Below are 22254 nucleotides of genomic sequence, written 5' to 3'. Positions count from 1 at the left end.
TGCAAAATGTACTGCAAATTGAGCCTATAAGTAAGACAATGGTATAGAGTGTTTTCCGCAAGAATAGCTACACATGCCACAGAATGTTTGATGGGTGGTTACCAATGATGACAGGGACTCACTATCATGTTGGAAGACCAAGCATTTGAAAGGGGGTGGAAAGTGTAAGTTCATTTTCTCCCAACTGCCTGAATTACACAGACTGTCTGGATGGGGCAACGCTATTAGCTACTAATTGGGAGACTGGTACCAACCCTTCCACTTCAAATGCACTAGCTGATTGGAGACGGAAACTCATGACATATAGATTCTCTGCATATTCAAACCTTTTTTTACCCCAGGAACATAGGATAAAATTAACTTACACTTTCCACCCCCTTTAACAGCATAGGTGGTGTAATTCAGTCCTCAAGATTTTATATCCCGAATATACATTGAAAATATTGTTGCAAAAACAAACTCAATATAGACAACTGAAGGACATTGGCTAGTAGGTCCATAAACATACACTGCTCAAAAAAATAAAGGGAACACTTAAACAACACAATATAACTCCAAGTCAATCACACGTCTGTGAAATCAAACTGTCCACTTATTGATTGACAATAAATTTCACATGCTGTTGTGCAAATGGAATAGACAACAAGTGAAAATTATAGGCAATTAGCAAGACACCCCCAATAAAGGAGTGGTTCTGCAGGTGGTACCACAGACCACTTCTCAGTTCCTATGCTTCCTGGCTGATGCGTTGGTCACTTTTGAATGCTGGTGGTGCTTCCACTCTAGTGGTAGCATGAGTCTACAACCCACACAAGTGGCTCAGGTAGTGCAGCTCATCCAGGATGGCACATCAATGCGAGCTGTGGCAAGAAGGTTTGCTGTGTCTGTCAGCGTAGTGTCCAGAGCATGGAGGCGCTACCAGGAGACAGGCCAGTACATCAGGAGACGTGGAGGAGGCCGTAGGAGGGCAACAACCCAGCAGCAGGACCGCTACCTCCGCCTTTGTGCAAGGAGGAGCAGGACGAGCACTGCCAGAGCCCTGAAAAATGACCTCCAGCAGGCCACAAATGTGCATGTGTCTGCTCAAACGGTCAGAAACAGACTCCATGAGGGTGGTATGAGGGCCCGACGTCCATAGGGGGGGGTTGTGCCAGAGAACACCGTGCAACGTTTGACATTTGCCAGAGAACACCAAGATTGGCAAATTCGCCACTGGCGCCCTGTGCTCTTCACAGATGAAAGCAAGTTCACACTGAGCACATGTGACAGACGTAACAGTCTGGAGATGCCGTGGAGAACGTTCTGCTGCCTGCAACATCCTCCAGCATGACAGTTTGGCGGTGGGTCAGTCATGGTGTGGGGTGGCATTTCTTTGGGGGGCCGCACAGCCCTCCATGTGCTCGCCAGAGGTAGCCTGACTGCCATTAGGTACCGAGATGAGATCCTCAGACCCCTTGTGAGACCATATGCTGGTGTGGTTGGCCCTGGGTTACTCCTAATGCAAGACAATGCTAGACCTCATGTGGCTAGAGTGTGTCAGCAGTTCCTGCAAGAGGAAGGCATTGATGCTATGGACTGGCCTGCCCGTTCCCCAGACCTGCATCCAATTGAGCACATCTGGGACATCATGTCTCGCTCCATCCACCAACGCCACATTTCACCACAGACTGTCCAGGAGTTGGTGGGTGCATTAAGTCCAGGTCTGGGAGGAGATCCCTCAGGAGACCATCCGCCACCTCATCAGGAGCATGCCCAGGCGTTGTAGGGAGGTCATACAGGCACGTGGAGGCCACACACACTACTGAGCCTCATTTTGACTTGTTTTAAGGACATTACATCAAAGTTGGATCAGCCTGTAGTGTGGTTTTCCACTTTAATTTTGAGTGTGACTCCAAATCCAGACCTCCATGGGTTGATACATTTGATTTCCATTGATACTTTTTGTGTGATTTTGTTGTCAGCACATTCAACTATGTAAAGAAAAAAGTATTTAATAAGAATATTTCATTCATTCAGATCTAGGATGTGTTATTTTAGTGTTCCCTTTATTTTTTGGAGCAGTGTATATGATCCCATTTTAGATGCATTAGCTAGCTCCAACACATACTAGGTTGTTGTGTGGATTGGTCTTGTGGGGTTAGTTAACCACCACACAGTTCAAATGTTTGAGAAAGGTCCTCTATTGAAGTTAGCCATGGTGGCAGAGGATAGCTAATTGTAATGCGCACCCACATTTGTAAAGTTATCTTTTTACTTCTGCTTTCAATACAAGCTCTAGTTAGGTAACGTTGGCTGGCTTTGTAAAAACATGTCTCACATAGCCAGTTACCCAAACTAATAACACTAATGTTAGTAACATTAGCCAAATAAATTAGTTACTAGCTAGCGTTAGACAGCTAATGTCAGCTAGCTAAGATAAGCTAACGTTAGCTAGCTGATAGCTAGTCTGGCTAAAACTACATTATGGTGCTTACTTGATGGGAGGAAAATGCAAATCAGTTATACACACCTTGTTTAATGTTGTTTGAGTACTTGGAGTCACGAGTGTAGCTTGCTTCTCATTTCTCAAGCGTTAGTCTGCATACCTCTCAGGCGCCAATCAATGAAGTTGAATAGATTACATGCTTTTACTTAACCAATAGGGGAGTCTAAAATATGCCGCTGCATTTAAGGAGCAAATCCCTAAATACCAAAAACAAGAGGGCAAAATGTTTACTTTCTATGTTTCATCTAGAAACAAATTAATGTTCCTAGGTGTTTGTCTTTTCATTTGTTCTTAGTCTGAAGCAAGAAAACTTTCGAAAGGTTTCCAACAATAATAAACTATCTTGTAAGTATAGGCTACCTGAAGCATGCCAATATAATTTTCTTATTAACACTACAATTTTCCCCATGGTTGTTGGTATAGCTGTTCACAAATTTTAATTACAGTGTCCAGAATGATTTAAGGCATGATTCATCGTGCCGTTGGAGAAACAACATAGACGGCATAGTACTGAACATGTACAGGTGAGGAGTAACAGAGCCCCTTGCACACTGCCATGATGATATGTTTCTCGGTAACGCATGACTGAATATTTACCATAACAAACCACTTTTTCATAATCCCTGCTTCTATGTCTCTGTATATGCAGCTGGGTATGGAGCATAACTCAGGAAGCCTGGGGAAAAGCACTAATCAAAGTTCAGGTTGGCTACATTATTAAGGCTAGCCTACAGCCCACTGATTCCAAGTAAATAATGGTGAAAACACATTTGCACCTCAGGTGTATCACATTCACAGGCATGGTTGCACATGTGCTACACACACACAGGTTTTCACAAATACAGCATAGCTTTATTGTATGGCAACAACATTTACAAGATGATTAGAAAGATGAATTCTGTCACAAAAAGAAAAGCTAAATATTTTGGACCTAATCTATCAATTTTGTAGATGTAAAGATTAGTTATTGTATTTAGTTTGTTGTTTTCATTATACATTGTTTTCACTTGTTCACAAATTCATCACAACAGATTGAGTATTCCAACCCAAGACCAGAAGCCTCATATACAGAGCAAAATATTGAGGAAATTCACATTGAGGAAGATTGGGATGTCTTTGAAGAGGAGTCTCTTGCCATGAAGGAATCAGCCTATGATGATGGACTAAACTGGGATGAGGAGTTTCAAGGTACCATGGAGGAGTCTGCCTTTGATGATTGTGTAAACTGGGATGAGGAATTTGAAAGTGTTGCTGGCAGAGATGGAGCTCCCTCAACATGCAAGGATGATTCAGTGATTAATGTGGAACAACCACTCTATGACAATACCCTTACAACTGTTGCTGAGTGCCATCTTATCATAATGATATATATAAATTGTCACAAAGTCACTGGAAAAGCCCACATTGAATTACTGAAACTGATTATGTTGCTTTGTCCAGAGCAATTTAACACAGATTTTTTGAGCAGCATAACACAAATTCAGAGAATTTCCCCCCTACTCTGCTGCAGTATCCTATATCTTGCACAGGTATTGTAGGCCTTATTTGGTATTAGTTGAGAAGGTTGATAGGGTATGTCAATCTTGTGGTGCCAATGTGCTGAAAGAGGAAGCAACATCTTATTTTATTGAAGTTTCTATCGAGGAGCAACTGCAGGTGGTGTTTGCAAAAGAGGGTTTCAAAGAAAAAATGAATTTCAGATTCAAGAGGCAGAAAAAGGGAAGAGATAACAATGAGGATATATATGATGGAGAGGTGTACAGAAAATATGCAGCTGTCGGTGGGCCATTAAGAGATCCTAGAAATATATCATTTACCTGGAACACTGATGGAGTGCCTATTTTTAAATCGTCAAAATTCTCAGTCTGGCCATGTTATTGTATCATTAATGAGTTAATTAATGAGTTGAGCTACAGTGAACACAATAAAAGGGAAAATATGATTTTTGCTGGACTTTGGTTTGGGGACTCCAAACCTTCCATGTTGACATTCCTGAAGCCTTTAAGCAACACTTTACATAAGCTTGAAGAGCATTGTGTTTTTGTTAGATACAGGAAGACCTCAAAGTCTTTTCTATGCACAGTTTTGACCATCGCTGGAACATGTGACTTGCCTGCAGGGGTATTGGTCTCCAATACTGTGCAATTCAATGGTCAGTTTGAATGCCTCAAATGTGAACAGCCTGGAGTGACTGTGAAAACTGTAGTGAGAGGACATATGCATGCTTTCCCATTTCAGCAGGACAACCCAAAAGGCTCACAGTGTACACATGACAAGTTAATTGATGATGCATAATCTGCCTTTGAGACTCAAAGCACTGCGCATGGTGTTAAGGGTCCTACTTGGCTCAGTAAACGTGAAAGTTTTGACCTTATTTGTGTGAATTCCATTGACTGCATACACTCTGTACTGCTTGGAGTCATGCTCTTACTAATGTTTTTGTGGTTTTCTACTGAATTCTCTCGTCAGCCTTTTAGCGTGATCAAAGGGACATGTGAGATTGACAAGCGGTAACAATATATACTGCCACCATCTAATCTGCCACGTTGTCCGTGCTCAGTTACATCACACAGAATGTTCTTCAAAGGACCCGAATATCGGTCCCTTTTGCTATTTTTTGACCCGGTTGTTTTCAGGGGTCTTCTTGGTGCTTTCTATTACAACCATTTTCTAGTTCTTACTGAAGCAGTTTTCATACTCGTGATGGACTCCATATCATTTAAACAGATTTACCATGCTGAAAAACTACTCTTGAACTTTTGCTCCCAGATAGCTGATCTTTATGGTGAGAGATACCAAACTGCTAATTGTTCACTTAGCTGACAGTGTTAGAGACCTTGGGCCACTGTGGACTCATTCAGGTTTCCATTTTGAGGACAAAAATTTGCTACGGATCATACATGGCACTCAAAATATACCTATTCAGATAGTACATGCTGTTGGTCTTGTACAGTCTCTTCCAATAATTGCACAAAGTGTAAAACTTGGCAATGTTGTTGTGGAATTCTATGCCAGAATGTCCAATGACTACAATGTCCAATGACTACAGCTTTTGCCAAAAAAGTAGTTATTTAAGGACGAGTGTGATCAGAGCAAGTGGGTTTCAACTTAAGGAAGATAATTTGACTGCCTTGGATTAGGTCACCCCATTCAAAACAGAACTCTGCCTTTAAATGGGCTCAGGTTTGAATGCTGCTCACATCCAGACATTACAAGAAAGACATATCGTAAATCGTAATGGGACACAGATCAAGTATGCCCAAGTGGAGTTCTTTTTCACACATGAAGAATATGGCAACTCTTCCATGTTAGCACTTGTTTGTGTATTTGAGAGTGCAGATATCCGCCTGTTATGCAATAAGTGGCACATGTTTTCATATCGTGCCCCTTCTGGAAACCCCTGTACGGATGGTTGTTGTCACTCTGCAGCAGGTTCTGGGCAAAGTTGTTTGTATGGATCTATCCTCAATGCCTGGTCTTGCTTTTGTGTCGCATTTCCCCAAACCTCTGGAGAAAGATCAGCACAAGCTACTTTAAGAGCACAGAAAAGATAGCTTTGTAATGAAATTTGTCTTCCTCTGCGAGGAGTATGACAGATCGGACCAATATGCAGCGTGGTACGTGTCCATGTTGATAATTTATTAACATCGAACACCAAAAACAAAATAACAAGGAGAACGAACAAAAATGAAACAGTTGTATCTGGTGAAGACACAGAGACAGAAAACAATCACCCACAACTAAAATGGGGAAAACAGGCTACCTAAGTATGATTCTCAATCAGAGACAACGAACGACACTTGCCTCAGATAGAGAACCATACCAGGCCAAACACATAAATACTACATAGAAAAAATGACATATACTACTTACGCCCTGACCAAACTAACACAAAGACATAATAAAGGAACTAAGGTCAGAAAGTGACAAGCTTTAAAGTCATGAAAACAGCATTGCCAGTTCTGCCTAAGACGGCACACTACTTTGTCATTCATCATTGTTCTCTTTATTGTTTGTTATTAATGCTTTGTAAACATATGGCTTGATTTGTTCATGTCAAGGATGTTTTGTTTTCTATTTCAGTAGTTTCATTAACATGCTGTATTGACTGATACTTCACAGGGGGGTTCTGGGGATGCAGCAACCCATACCCTCCACCGTCACAAAATCTTTATACTGTACATTGGATGTATAGTTAATTGTGCTGTTATTTAAAGAATTTAAAAAATGATTTTAAAGAATTGGTTAAATTACATTCTAGCTGAGCAAATGACCACCACTTTGCCTTATATAGTAAATCTGATTCAAAACTTTACATTGATGCAAAATAAGACTTCGAAGAATCATTCAAATAAGATGAAGATTAAACAGTGTTAGACATATTTGAGAAATTTCACCGTCATAAATGGGTGAGGAAACATTTAAGAAAATATCTTCTATTTGGATCTGAGTAAGAGATCTGAGTGTTGAGACTTGGATGTGATAACTGAAACATATTTGAGACGTTGGATACAGTCACCAATGAGACAACAGAGTTTATCTTTAGATCTGGCTGTTTATCTCACTCTTTGAAGGTTTTGAGAAACATAAAGAACATTGGAATGAGACTTACCCCAGAACATTGTGAGACATTTTGAGATCTTATAGCTTGATCATAGTGATTGCCTATTTCTCAGGAGCAGTATTTGAGAAGTATGAGAAAATAGTCAAAATCTCATATCCATGTTGAATTGTGCTTAATCATGTCTAGGATAAATAAATCTGATTAAGAAGAGGTCTTATCTTAATTTTTTCTTTCCTGTGGGGAGGCAGCCAGCTAACGTTAGTTAAACAACAATGAACAAAGTGCCAACAATGCCTAACATTAGGCTCCAACTAGAAAAGCAAACAGCTCTGGGAAACGAATAATAACTTCCGCTAGGGAGCCAGCCAGCTAATGTACTGTACACTTCAGCTTAAAAGACATATAGCTAGCTATCTAGGTAAACAATGAACCTAGCTAGGTAAACAATGTTTAAGAGGACACACGCCACGTAACGTTAGCTAACGAGCCAGCCAGCTAACGTTAGCTAGTTAAACAACAATGAACAAAGTGCCAACAATGCCACAGTGCTGGGAGATAACCCACCATGTCCAATGTTAGCTAGCTAACATTAGGCTCTAACTAGAAAAGCAAATTGCTCTGGGAAACAAATAATAACATCAGCTAGGGAGCCAGCCAGCTGATGTTAGCTAGCTAGCTAACAGTACATTTTAGCTTGAAATGAAAACACTTTCTGTCAAAATTAGAAGCTAGACTATCTTACCTGTATACATCATCATGCATGATGGATGAGTCTCCCTCTCAGGAATGCCATACCACGATTGCCCTTAGTTTGAAGATGTAATCCGGAGACCGGTGTTTTCTTCATCTCTCAGCTATCATACTCTAATTCCGCTGATTTCAAATCTTGATCCTCCAGAAAGTGGATAGCAATATTTATGCAGCTCCACTACACAATACATTTTTTTTAAAGCCACGTTCGACAGGATTACCAACACAAACTGACGAGCTCAAATAGACAGCAGCCTTCAATATGGCAGACGAATCCTCTCTCCTCTCTTGGCATGTCCAGCCCAATCATTATCTTAGCCAATCATGGCTAGTGGAAAGGTTGCTAGCTTTTTCTGTGGCTTAACCAACAAGGCTCATAATTTAACAATTTAATTCGTATTTACAGATGGCATACAAGTTTGTTATTAAGGCACATGAAAGTTCACACGTTCAAGAAGGTCTTTCTTGCCAAAAAAAAAACACATTTTGATAAAAAAATATTTAATTATTTTCAAAAGGCTCTCCTGTGAAGTCTGACTTGCAACATGTGCCTTGTTTCCTGAATCGTGTCAGATGTGTTCTAATTCAATCAAAGGCAATAGCAAACATAATTTACAAAGTCAGTTTAGTATTGAGAGTTAGGTGGCTCTCCAAAACCCTGACTCCTAATCTTCAAAAATAAAGCTAATGTTTTGTATTTATTTCAACACTATTGATATCACTACTGAAACACACAAAATAAAAGTAACACTACAAATATCACCAGATTATAGGATTGCACCCTTCTCCAGAGTAGTCTGTCTGCAAACATTTTAGAGAAAATGAGTGAGCAAGTTGGTAAACCTTTTAAGAAGCATCACTACCGAGCATCTATTATATCAAGAAAAAGTATGGTTTTGGGACTAAAATATATGTTTGCGGCAATGTACATCTGTCCAAATGAAAGATAGCCAGACATATGCAAGCTATTGGGATTCTTTAAAGTCCAAAATAAGTCAAAATTGTCCAAACCGAAACAATAAACAAACAATTGACACCATAGAGATACAGTGCCGTGAAAAAGTATTTGCCCCCTTTATAATTTTCTCCAATTTGCCATATTATTGATACTGAATGTCATCAGATCTTCAACCAAAATCTGAGTGAATAAATAACACAACACTTACATACTTATTTAATTTATTTCATAAACAAAGTTATGCAACACCTAATGCCCCTGTATAAAAAAGTATATTTGCCCCCTTATACTCAAGAACTGGTTGTGACACCTTTAGCTGCAATGACTCCAACCTAACACATCCTCTAGTGGTTTATCAGTCACTCACATCGCTGTGGATGAATTTTGGCCCACCCTTACATGCAGAACTGCTGTAACTCAGTGGAATTTGTGGGTTTTCAAGCATAAACTGTTTGTTTTAACTCCTGCCACACCATCTCAATTGGAATTAGGTCAGGACATTTACTAGGTCATTCTAAAACTTCAAATGTGTTGCTTTGTAAACATTTTCATGTAGACTTGATGTGTGTTTTTGATCATTGTCTTGCTGCATGACCCAGCTGCACTTCACCTGTAGCTCACAGAGCAGAATTTATGGTTCCTTCTATTAATTAACCCATCGGAGTCTACACTCTGTCTAAGCTGGGGGAGGGGGGGGTCTACTAAGCTATATGGAATGTTTTTTAGAAGATCATACCAAGGATCATTTAGCTATTTGATTTAGAATGTGGGGCAACCAGCGCCCCATGCCCAAAGTAGACAGTGCAAGGGTGTGAACAGGTGTGCAGTTACCTACCGCTTACTTACTGTAATAATGTTAGCTTTTTTTTTACCCCTTGAAGTATCAAAAAATATATCAATTTTTTTTTGATTAAGAATATTTTTGGGCCTTACTGCTATTAGCCCATACAAACGCATTGAATAACAGATTCACTACATAGAACAACAGATACTCCCCAAAAAATATCAAAAGGAAGTGTCTCTCCTGTATCTGAGAGACATAAACTGATTAGAAAACATTTTTCTCTTTTTCTTACATGTATTTAACCCATTCTTTTTGGCACTAAACAGTCTAAGGCTGGGGGTTGGGGGGTTCTACTAAGCTATATGGAATTGAAGGTAATACCATGGTTACTTTAGCTATTTAATTTAGAATGTTAAGACCCCTTGAAGTATTCACCCCAAAATATATATTTGTTGGAGACAAGCGCATTGAATATCAGATTTACTACATATCAAAACTAAGTTTGTTTTGAAGTGTCTCTCCTATATCTGAGAGATATAAGAAAGATCAGGACACACACAGATATATATATATATATATATATATATATATATATATATATATATATATATATATATATATATATATATATATATATATATATATGTTTACATGTATTTAACCTCATATTTTGAGCATTAACACACAGCCCTGAGGTCTGAGCCCTTGTACTAGAAATATAACAATATATTCACTAACAGTCATAGAAATCACAGAGGAATTTGCATTGGTCCTGAACATAAATACATTCTGTACACACACAAAAACAATTGCAGTATTGTTCCTGACTTTGTATATTTAATGTCTAAATCCAATGTAAAAATATGGTGAAGTATAATAGTTTACCTTTAACGTAAATAATAAAAATACACGTAGATCCTATTTACACCATCTGAGGTGTTTGTGTTGTGCCCACCATCGTTTGAGACACAGCATACTCTTGTATACAGGGTGGGTGTCATTTCAATCATAGAAATATAATGTATAGAATGGAAATATCTCTTCATACCGCTGCAATTTAGTTGGTACATCATTGAAGTTTAAATTGAATGGAAATTTTAACTTCCAAGTACTACCACAAAGATGGCCGCTGGTCCATCTGGAATGAGTTTTATAAGACAATCGTTCTACAACACCTTGCTATGAAAGTAGCTTGCAACTTAGTTTCAATGTTTCATCACGTCATGTAAAGACATCTTAACAGGGAAACGGTATCAACGGCGAGTTGAATGCCTGGTCTTGAGTCAGCTCAGTTGTCCTACAACACAATATTCTATAACTGGCAAGTTTTGTCTCGTCTCGTCTCTTATTATGTCTTCTGTTAGATCTTTCACAGAGGACAAATTCCAGAACTACTGATATGGTGGAGGCTACATGTGGACATTGCACAAACATCATCCTGCTTGAGTGTTATAAACAAAAAAATATATGAGTGTGATTGTGTAACAAAGACAAAAATGTTATGCTGTAAATATCATATCAATGTGCTTATAAAGACAGTATGTAAACACGTACCAAGCAAATAAAAATAAGGTGTGTATAGAGTACAACTTTAGCTATCTAAATGGCATTCTATTTGTCAAATTTTCCAAATCTTAAGGATTTGGCTGTCTAACCACACACTGACATGCACAGCTCTCGGGTGAGGTTAAGTCTTCAAATCTCCAGTGGGTGAAGTCCCTTCCATATAATCTATGTAATGTATTACAGGGTATGGAGAAAGGAGCGGTGGAGTGCATGACACTTCTTTCTGGATATGACAGAGTTTGCCTTAGCCCATTGGTCCAGCAGGCAGAGGCCAGTAATCAGCAACTACAGGCAGATGTGTGATGCAGGAGAATGGCACTCTTCTCATACCACTGTGTAGCAGTGGTGACTCGTCATTCTCCTACCCACCTGTTTTGAGCCCCACATTTTTATATTTTATATTATTATAATATATATATATATATACAGTGCCTTGCGAAAGTATTCGGCCCCCTTGAACTTTGCGACCTTTTGCCACATTTCAGGCTTCAAACATAAAGATATAAAACTGTATTTTTTTGTGAAGAATCAACAACAAGTGGGACACAATCATGAAGTGGAACGACATTTATTGGATATTTCAAACTTTTTAACAAATCAAAACTGAAAAATTGGGCGTGCAAAATTATTCAGCCCCTTTACTTTCAGTGCAGCAAACTCTCTCCAGAAGTTCAGTGAGGATCTCTGAATGATCCAATGTTGGCCTAAATGACTAATGATGATAAATACAATCCACCTGTGTGTAATCAAGTCTCCGTATAAATGCACCTGCACTGTGATAGTCTCAGAGGTCCATTAAAAGCGCAGAGAGCATCATGAAGAACAAGGAACACACCAGGCAGGTCCGAGATACTGTTGTGAAGAAGTTTAAAGCCGGATTTGGATACAAAAAGATTTCCCAAGCTTTAAACATCCCAAGGAGCACTGTGCAAGCGATAATATTGAAATGGAAGGAGTATCAGACCACTGCAAATCTACCAAGACCTGGCCATCCCTCTAAACGTTCAGCTCATACAAGGAGAAGACTGATCAGAGATGCAGCCAAGAGGCCCATGATCACTCTGGATGAACTGCAGAGATCTACAGCTGAGGTGCGAGACTCTGTCCATAGGACAACAATCAGTCGTATATTGCACAAATCTGGCCTTTATGGAAGAGTGGCAAGAAGAAAGCCATTTCTTAAAGATATCCATAAAAAGTGTTGTTTAAAGTTTGCCACAAGCCACCTGGGAGACACACCAAACATGTGGAAGAAGGTGCTCTGGTCAGATGAAACCAAAATTGAACTTTTTGTCAACAATGCAAAACGTTATGTTTGGCGTAAAAGCAACACAGATCATCACCCTGAACACAACATCCCCACTGTCAAACATGGTGGTGGCAGCATCATGGTTTGGGCCTGCTTTTCTTCAGCAGGGACAGGGAAGATGGTTAAAATTGATGGGAAGATGGATGGAGCCAAATACAGGACCATTCTGGAAGAAAACCTGATGGAGTCTGCAAAAGACCTGAGACTGGGACGGAGATTTGTCTTCCAACAAGACAATGATCCAAAACATAAAGCAAAACCTACAATGGAATGGTTCAAAAATAAACATATCCAGGTGTTAGAATGGCCAAGTCAAAGTCCAGACCTGAATCCAATCGAGAATCTGTGGAAAGAACTGAAAACTGCTGTTCACAAATGCTCTCCATCCAACCTCACTGAGCTCGAGCTGTTTTGCAAGGAGGAGTGGGAAAAAATTTCAGTCTCTCGATGTGCAAAACTGATAGAGACATACCCCAAGCGACTTACAGCTGTAATCGCAGCAAAAGGTGGCGCTACAAAGTATTAACTTCCTCTTGAGCTTACTTGAGACGCAGACGTCCCACCTAGAGCTCTGGAAATGCACATGCGCTACGCTACACGCTAATAGTATTAGTTAAAACGCAAACGTTCATTAAAATACACATGCTTGGTATTGAAATAAAGCTACAGTCATTGTGAATCTAGCCACCGAGTCAGATTTTTAAAATGCTTTTCGGCGAAAGCATGAGAAGCTATTATCTGATAGCATGCAACACCCCAAAAGACCCGTAGGGGATGTAAACAAAAGAATTAGCATAGTCGGCGCTACACAAACCGCACAATAAAATATAAAACATTAATTACCTTTGACCATCTTCTTTCTTTGCACACCTTGATGTCCCATAATCAATACTGGGTCTTTTTTTGGATTAAAATATAGCCTAGATATCGATCTATGAAGACTGTGTGATAAACGGAAAAAATAGCGTTTCATAACGTAACGTCATTTTTTTAAAAGTAAAAAATTTGACGATAAACTTTCACAAAACACTTCGAAATACCTTTCTAATGCAACTTTAGGTATAACTACACGTTAATAAGCTATAAAAATCATCAGGAGGCGATGTAAATTCGATAGCCTGCCGTGTGGAAAATGTCCGGAAAAAAAAGACAGACAATGCCTCGGGTTGGTGGTCGGAGAGAATCGGTTCCCTTTGGTCGGATCTACCAAGAATCAATTCAGATTCAAATGAGGAGACTCTATACATCCTGTGGAAGCTGTAGGTACTGCAAGCTTGGCCTCATTTAATACGGTTCACCTTCAACAATTCATGGGAGTGGCGCATGGATATTTTTTCCCATCTCCAGTGATCAGATTTTCCTGCGCTTTTCGATGAAACAGACGTTCTGTTATAGTCACAGCCGTGATTTAAACAGTTTTGGAAACGTCTGAGTGTTTTCTATCCACACATACTAATCATATGCATATACTATATTCCTGGCCTGAGTAGCAGGACGCCAAAATGTTGCGCGATTTTTAACAGAATTTCCGAAAAAGTAGGGGGGAAGCTTAACAGGGGCTGAATAATTTTTGCACGCCCAATTTTTCAGTTTTTGATTTGTTAAAAGTTTGAAATATCCAATAAATGTCGTTCCACTTCATGATTGTGTCCCACTTGTTGTTGATTCTTCACAAAAATACAATTTTATATCTTTATGTTTGAAGCCTGAAATGTGGCAAAAGGTCGCAAAGTTCAAGGGGGCCGAATACTTTCGCAAGGCAATATATATATATATATATATATATCTATATATATATATATATATATTTATATATATATATATATAGAGAGAGAGAGAGAGAGAGAGAGAGAGAGAGAGAGTTAAGGTCGGAAGTTTTTCAACCACTCCACAAATTTCTTGTTGACAAACTATAGTTCTTGCAAGTTGGTTAGGACAACTACTTTGTGCATGACACATGTAATTTTTCCAACAATTGTTTACAGACAGATTATTTCACTTATAACTCACCGTATCACAATTCCAGTGGGTCAGAAGTTTACATACACTAAGTTGACTGTGCCTTTAAACAGCTTGGAAAATTCCAGAAATGGCTTTAGAAGCTTCTGCTAGGCTAATTGACATCATTTGAGTCAATTAGAGGTGTACCTGTGGATGTATTTCAAGGCCTACCTTCAAACTCAGTGCCTCTTTGCTTGATATCATGGGGAAATCAAAAGAAATCAGCCAAGACCGCAGAAAAAAATTGTAGACCTCCACAAGTCTGGTTCATCCTTGGGAGCAATTTCCAAACGCCTGAAGGTACCACGTTCATCTGCACAAACAATAGTATGCAAGTATAAACACCAATGAACCACGCAGCCGTCATACCGCTCAGGAAGGAGATGCGTTATGTCTCCTAGAGATGAACGTACTTTGGTGCAAAAAGTGCAAATCAATCCCAGAACAACAGCAAAGGACCTAATGAAGATGCTGGAGAAAACAGGTGCAGAAGTATCTGTATCCACAGTAAAATGAGTCCTATATCGACATAACCTGAAAGGCAGGAAGAAGCCACTGCCACTATGGTTTGCAACTGCGCATGGTGACAAAGATCGTACTTTTTGTAGAAACGTTCTCTGGTCTGATGAAACAAAAATAGAACTGTTTGGCCATAATGACCATCGTTATGTTTGGAGGCAAAAGGGGAGGCTTGCAAGCCGTCATGTTGTGGGGGTGCTTTGCTGCAGGAGGGACTGGTGCACTTTCACAAAATAGATGGCATCATGTGTCAGGAAAATTATGTGGATATATTGAAGCAACATCTCAAGACATCAGTTAAAGCTTGGTCGCAAATGGGTCTTCCAAATGGACAATGACCCCAAGCATACTTCCAAAGTTGTGGCAAAATGGCTTAAGGACAACAAAGTCAAGGTATTTGAGTGGCCATCCCAAATCCCTGACCTCAATCCCATAGAAAATCTGTGGGCAGAACTGAAAAAGCATGTGTGAGCAAGGAGGCCTACAAACCTGACTCAGTTACACCAGCTCTGTCAGGAGGAATGGGACAAAATTTACCCAACTAATTGTGGGAGGCTTGTGGAAGGCTACCTGAAACGTTTGACCCAAGTTAAACAATTTAAAGGCAATGCTACCAAATACTAATTGAGTGCATGTAAACCTCTGACCCACTGGGAATATGATGAAAGAAATAAAAGCTGAAATAAATCATTCTCTCTACTATTATTCTGACATTTCATATTCTTAAAATGAAGTGGTGATCCTAACTGACCTAAGACAGGGAATTTTTACTAGGATTAAATGTCAAGAATTGTGAAAATGTTTAAATGTAGTTGGCTAAGGTCTATGTAAACTTCCGACTTCAACTGTATATCCTTGAGTTAATAAAGCTGCATTCAAACATAGTCACTTTTTTGTTTTCTTGAGTAAGGCAGCTCCAAAATGCAGGTCTTTCAGCCTAGCTCAGTGCTTTCTGTGGTGGTGGTGGGGCAAACCAGCAGAAAATAGGAGCATTGCGCTGTGATTGGCTCAGTGTTCTGTCTCTCATGGGGACACTATGTCAGGGGGTCATTGAAAATGTAAGGGTAAACATTGAAAATGTAACCCTTTGGATCCTGCCATATAGTTATAATACAAGTACCCAAGAAGGCTGAAGGTCTTTGGCCACAGATAAAATGGCGTCAAATCACGTTTTTGTACAGTAAAGTAGCTTTGACTGGACTGATCGTGTCAACATCTTACTTTCAAAATCATAGCTAGCAGTCATCATCGTGAATCAATCAACAATCTACTGGCAAATCCTTTTTAATCCTTGTCATATGAAGAGAGATAATGAAGAGAAATGATAGATAAAACATATCGGTGCTCATCAGCCATTGGACATAAACTTAACACAACAAGTTGGAAATCACAAATTCAACAGTGAGTGGTTTGGAAGGAATCGGTGAATGTAGCTAGCATTGCAAATGGGAAGTCGGGAATAAACGAGCTCAGACTGGGAAAAAAAAAACGTTTTGAACGGTCATCCAACCCGGAATGGTAAATCTGGCCTCTTTCTCTTTGATGACAAAATTTGTCCACAACGGACCACCACGCCACGTTCCTGTTCAAGTGAGCACATCACAACAAGGTGAGTCCAAAATATCTTATATGCTTCTGCATAAATTGTGTAATATGCCTGGAAGATATGTATACTCTATCTAAGAAAGTAATACCAAGTGTATGTTGTGTAGTAAGCTGTTAGTAGCCCATGTGCTTCACCCTAAAAATGTGGTCTATTTTCAGCTCTTCATTTTTCCTAACGTTACTGTTCTGACTCGGTGGTGCACATGTAGCCTATAATCTGTTTTTGAGAAATGTCCTCATCGAATATTGTAAGAGCTTTCATTGTCTACTTATATGCTCCCTTTATTTATCCTACGGTTCTGAAGTGGTGTACAGGGAAATACTGTAAGAGCAGCCCATGTTCTACATTCTGTCAATGTACATTTCAAAAGTGCTGAAAACATAGTTATATTGACTACTTTCGTCTTAGCTCGCTAATTAATGTCTGAATCGAAATTACAGAATGCCTCTTATCCGCTCATCGTTCCCTTATGCCATAGTTTGTACATCTCAAATTTCCGTAGGAACCACATTTGTTTAAGCAAGTCAGCTGTATCAGCTATGTTTTTTTAAAAGGCAGTAAGCAAAGCTGAATTAACTGTTTCGCTGCCAGACAAGGCTCTAAAGATAGCCAGGTCTAGCGGTGGTAAGGATTCACCTCATTGTGCTGGAAAGAAAGCTCTGCTGTTGGGACAGCTTTATGTCAGCCCAAACAGTTTGTGCGCACCGCTTGTCACCATTATAGTGAAATTAATTAATTGTTTAGTGTTGTGTTGTGTAGTGGGTTTGCTGGCATGCATCCCCAATTTTGGGGGATCTTGCCCCTCCAAGATTTACATGCTAAAATCGCCACTGCTCTGTACGCTACTAACGAATTCATAGCTTCCTCCAGGAGGAAGCTTTGTATCGTCAGTAGCCTACAGAGTAATATGAGAAGAATGCAATTGCTAAACTTATGTAGATATTCTAAACAAAGTGTTTTGATAACTTTCAAGTGTGGCAGTTCCACACTTCACATAATACAGTAGAAGCAGTGTTCTGCTAATATATCTATGTGCAAATATTACACTTTCCTGTATGCTGTACCTTTTGGTTACTGGCCCAACGCTCTTAACCACTAGGCTACCAGCCACAATGACATCAGTCACATCAACCCGACGTGTTCTCACCTCGTCATGGTAAGGTTGGTAGCCTAGTCTCATCAATGGTAAATGTTATTCTCTGTGAAGTCTCCACCCATGTCATAGAATATGTAGTCTATAGACAGCCCCCTCATTCGCAATGTCTTGCATAACTGACATCATCAGCCATGCACAGCATCTCCCGATTTATACATACATTAATGGAGTTTTATATTCAACTAAAGCCAGTCAAGATAGCGGATCTTCATCTCACTTCGTCACAGTGTCTAACAATTAAGAATGAATATCATTGATTTCCAGTAAGTAACATTTTTTTAAATGATGTATTTTCAACAGCAAAACTGTCGCCATTTAACCAGTTTTGCCCATAGGTTTGTTGTTCACGTCAAAATGAAGGTGTTCAGTTGCCTTATTGTCTGTGTTTTCATCTTATTCTATGTTTCAATGCCAAACTATAATTCAGACAAACACTTGTGACGTTCAAATAATTAATTAACATTGACAGAGAACACTGATGGGTTTGATCATTTACTTGTTGCATGAATAAACTCAAACACTCTTTTTCATGACAAAATGTAAATCAATTAGTAATACATATCCATTCCATCTTGTGTACTGCTACTAATTGTAAATTATGTGAAACTATACAGAACTATGTGCTTTATTAATAAACCAATAGGATATTTATGTCCTGGATATCAAAATGCAATCAAAGGAAAAGTAAGCAAGAAACTACATTAATGCATAGACACAAAAATAAAGCAAATATATGCATGCAAGCCTAAATAATGCCACCACCTCCCTTTCCTTCTCTACTCGCTCTCTCTGTCTGTATGTCCCTCTTATTCCCTCCCCTCTCTCCCTCCCCTCTCTCTCACACACTCCTCTCTCCCTTCCTCCCCTCTCACTCAAACGCTCTCTCTTATTACCACTCCTCTCTCTCTATCTTCCCTACCTCTCTTTTCCTCCCTCTCCTCTCTCTGTCCATGGTATGTCCTGCAGTCTCTCTTCTGCACTTGCGGCAGTGCTCATATCGTCACTTATCTAAATGGGATCTTTGCCTCACTATCTGATACAGGCAGACAGGAGGTGAGAGCTTCCCGGTTTCCTCCTCTCTCCCTCCTCCATATTTGTTTTCCAAAACAGGGATATGTTGTCCACAGTCACAGCGTTTGCCTAAGATGCTTTCGTGTCCCCCGCTTTCAGCTGAGAAACAGGACCCATCATAGAGCCACAGAGATAGCAGCAACCATTTTTTTATGACACTAATATCAAGTGCGTGGAGCCTGCAGGAGGAAAGATTCTTATTGGGTTAATGCACAAGTCAAAGATAAAGATGAGAAGGAAATCAAGTGCCTCCAGATTTCTTTTCAGTCCCTCGAGGATTCAACAATTCCCTGCATATTGTCCGAGGGCTTGGACATTTTACCAATCACCACACTATTTCTGCATAAACCAGTAAAATCATTGCAATATTATAGCATAAAAGTGCAATATTATAGCATCACAGCGCAAAAAGAGAACTCTGCACATTTACTGCATAATATGTTTCATTCAAGCCATACGTCAACAAACTATTTGGACAAAATCATTGCATATTGCCATGCAAAATGTCAGAATTGGCACATCTAAATAAAGCATTTATGCCCGCAAATATCACAGAAAATCCCCACGAAATCCTGGAAGGACTGGCTAATGAATGCCACAGTGTGAATGCCATTACGTTGCATGAGTACCTCCTTTCATGCCGTTAGAGGAGATAATCTTTATACGGCACATATTTAGACTATGGTTTATACAAAGTAGCCTTTTGTGGGGGTTTTCTTATTCAGCAGCAATACATTAATGTATGGTAATTGGGCACCAGCTCCACCAGCACTCCAATGCCATTTGCTAGTTAGAACAAACGCTTGAGCTCTTGTGAAACATTTGTTCCATTTGCACACACACACAGACACAAACACACCCTCCCTTTAAGAAAAACAGACTTACGTGTTCTGAAGCGGTGGTGTGGGCGTGTGGCTGGACCTTTCACAGAGCGTCCAGGGTTCCAGCGCCCGGTGGGCTTGGCTGGGGGAGGTGGTGGAGAAGTGGGCGATTGCACCTTGGTTGTGGCTTTGGTAGTTGTTGATGTTGGACTAGGTCGTGAGTTCGGGGAGTCCTTATCCTTACGACCGTTTCCCGTGTTGCCGTTCTGCTGTACCGTGGTGCTATGCGGGGTCATCTCTTTACCCCCAGGCAGGACAAGTCGAGTGGTGCGGGTAGTGGTGGTGGTGCCCATCACGTGGGTGCCACTGCCGATCCGGTTGTGGAGGTGCGGGGCCGAGTGGTTGGAGGGCGGCACAAATCGAGTTCTCGGGGCTGGGGCCGTGCCATCGGACGCTAGAGGGTTGGTGGTGGAAGTCGTGGTCATAGTGTCTGGTCGTTTGGGCAGGGCGCTGGGTTCATAGAGAAAGATGGGATCCTGCCCTATGCCTTTGGCATCCACCAGGTCCGTGGGCAGATAGTCTTGAATGGAGCCCACTACAATCCATTTAAGCAGCATTAGACTGAGACCAAGGCCCACAAAGCCCATTACCAAGGGCACCGCACACAGCCAGGTCTGCTGGCGGGACCACACGGCACAGGGCCCACAGCGAAGAGGCCCCGGGGCCCGAGGGGAGGCCTGTTCGTCCCCGGGTTCCTCCAGGGTCATGGCCCCCAGAGTGCTCATTCCTGAGTGCTCACTCATCCTGCCGATGCCGTTAAAGTTCAGGGGTCAAGCCGGAGGCCCAATGACAAAAGGGCACAAACCAGACAGGGGATGGGGAACAGAACCAACAGTGGGCATCTTACCAATGCACCCACACAAAATGTCTACATTTATACCCACACACACATAGACACAAGAGGGCACCCACAGACACGTACGTACAAGTAATTACAAGCCAAGCAGCTCACGAGGATGCACACGTAAGCAAATATACACTCCCTCTGGCGCAGAGCTAGCTAAGTACACACACAAACAAACACACAAACAAACAGACACACAGGTTGGACATGGATAGGTGAGGATGCTGAACGGAGGGGGCGAGCCACGCTGTAGTTAGGTGGTAACGAAACAACGGTAAATCCCAAGATACTTCACTCCCGTATGAGGAAAAAAGCTGATGAAAAAGGCAGGCAGGAGAACATCGATTCACGGTGTGGCAACCTTCAGACCATAGCTGTAAATCCTGTGTGTGTGTCAATGAGAAACAAACCTCCTCTGCGGCTCCAACTCACTGCTTCTCAATGGCACTCTGATCCACGGCCCTCGATTCCTTTTTCTCTGTGGCTCTGGAGGGGTTGCCCTCTTTTTATTTCTCAGGTGTTTTATATAGGCTCCAGTCCAGGGGCTTCCTCTACAGTCTTCTTCCCTGCCTTGGGTCAGCCTCCCCCTTGCTGTCCTTCCAGGCAGCCCCGTGAAGCGTTGTTTCAGCTGTAGTGGTGAACGGTAATCCTGCATGAAGAGAGCCAGTGGAACTGGAGAGAGAGTGTGGGAGAGGATCTGTCGGGATGTGGCTGGTGGGGCGGAAGAGGGGGGGGGTAAATCCAACTGATCCCCATCCAATCCCTTTCCCCTCAGATCTCCTGGACTGTCCGTCTTTCTCCAGCTGTCTGTCCACCGCCTGTCATTGTGGTAGAAAAATCTGAAAGCCTTGGCTGCTTGTTTGCTACATCAGTCCGCTACATTCCCACATTGCCGACGGAGGTGAGAGTGGGAGAGTGAGCGACAGCAAGGGAAACAGAGAGAGCAAGAAAGAGGAGGGGAGGGGGAAGAGTGCTGCTCTGAAAAACTGATGCGGCTGCTGTTCTTGAAGGCTGCCTACTGGGAGAGATAGAAAGATTTGCTCACTCCGCTGTGAGTGATGTGGGCTCCACTGCTCCCGACCAGCGCTTTCCTCCCTTTCACTCTCAGCAGGATTCCAGACTGACAAACAACAACTGCCCCATCCCTTCTCCGACACACTGCGTGCGTGCGCCCTTGTAAGCTTTTGCTTGTGAAAGCGAGACTGCCTTCCCTATCACTGTTAAATGAAAGAGAGGGCGAGAGAGAGTGAGAGAGAGAGCGAGAGAAAGAAAGAGGAGGCAGAGATTCTGGGAGTAAGCTCTGCAGCAGCAGCAGCAGCGTAGACAAGGGGGCAGCGCACAACACACCGTGTGGAGGAGAGAAGAGCTGCCACAGACACACCCCAGGAAACAGAGAGAGGGAGGGACGGAAGAAGTGGAGGAGAGAGAGGGAGAGGTAGTGAGGTGCTACATTCCCCCGATCTAACACCAGCAGTGCGGGAGAAAAACAAACCAAACATTGGGCTCATAATTTATGGGTGGGTTAAAGCCTCCTTCAACCTTAAGTATTTTTTGCATTTTCTTAGGATGCCCATTAGTTGTTGTTCAAGCAGCTGCTGCTCTTTCTGGGATCCACAAAACACATAAAACATGACATAATACAGAACATCAATAGACAAGAACAGCTCAAAGATTGAACTACACAAATATGAAATAACAAACGTCCTACTCACACAGCACTGAGAGAAATATAGATACCCATTATTCTAGGCCTACATCCA

At 41.2% G+C, this 22254-nt stretch overlaps 1 protein-coding gene across 1 annotated transcript in view; it reads right to left on the bottom strand.

Moving 5' to 3' along the window:
• Positions 1-21784, bottom strand: part of nrg3b (neuregulin 3b) — a 414103-nt gene extending 392319 nt beyond the window's left edge. Inside the window, exon 1 of the mRNA XM_024386324.2 lies at positions 19655-21784. Within this exon, the coding sequence (XP_024242092.2) occupies positions 19655-20393 (739 nt within the window). The 5' untranslated portion in view covers positions 20394-21784. The remainder of the gene's footprint in view (positions 1-19654) is intronic.
• Positions 21785-22254: the final 470 nt, after the last annotated feature.

Source organism: Oncorhynchus tshawytscha, linkage group LG24 (assembly GCF_018296145.1).
Source record: "Oncorhynchus tshawytscha isolate Ot180627B linkage group LG24, Otsh_v2.0, whole genome shotgun sequence".
Classification (NCBI taxonomy): Eukaryota; Metazoa; Chordata; class Actinopteri; order Salmoniformes; family Salmonidae; genus Oncorhynchus; species Oncorhynchus tshawytscha.
The sequence above is the reverse complement of the archived record's forward strand: the minus strand, read 5'-3'. Positions and strand labels throughout refer to the sequence as shown.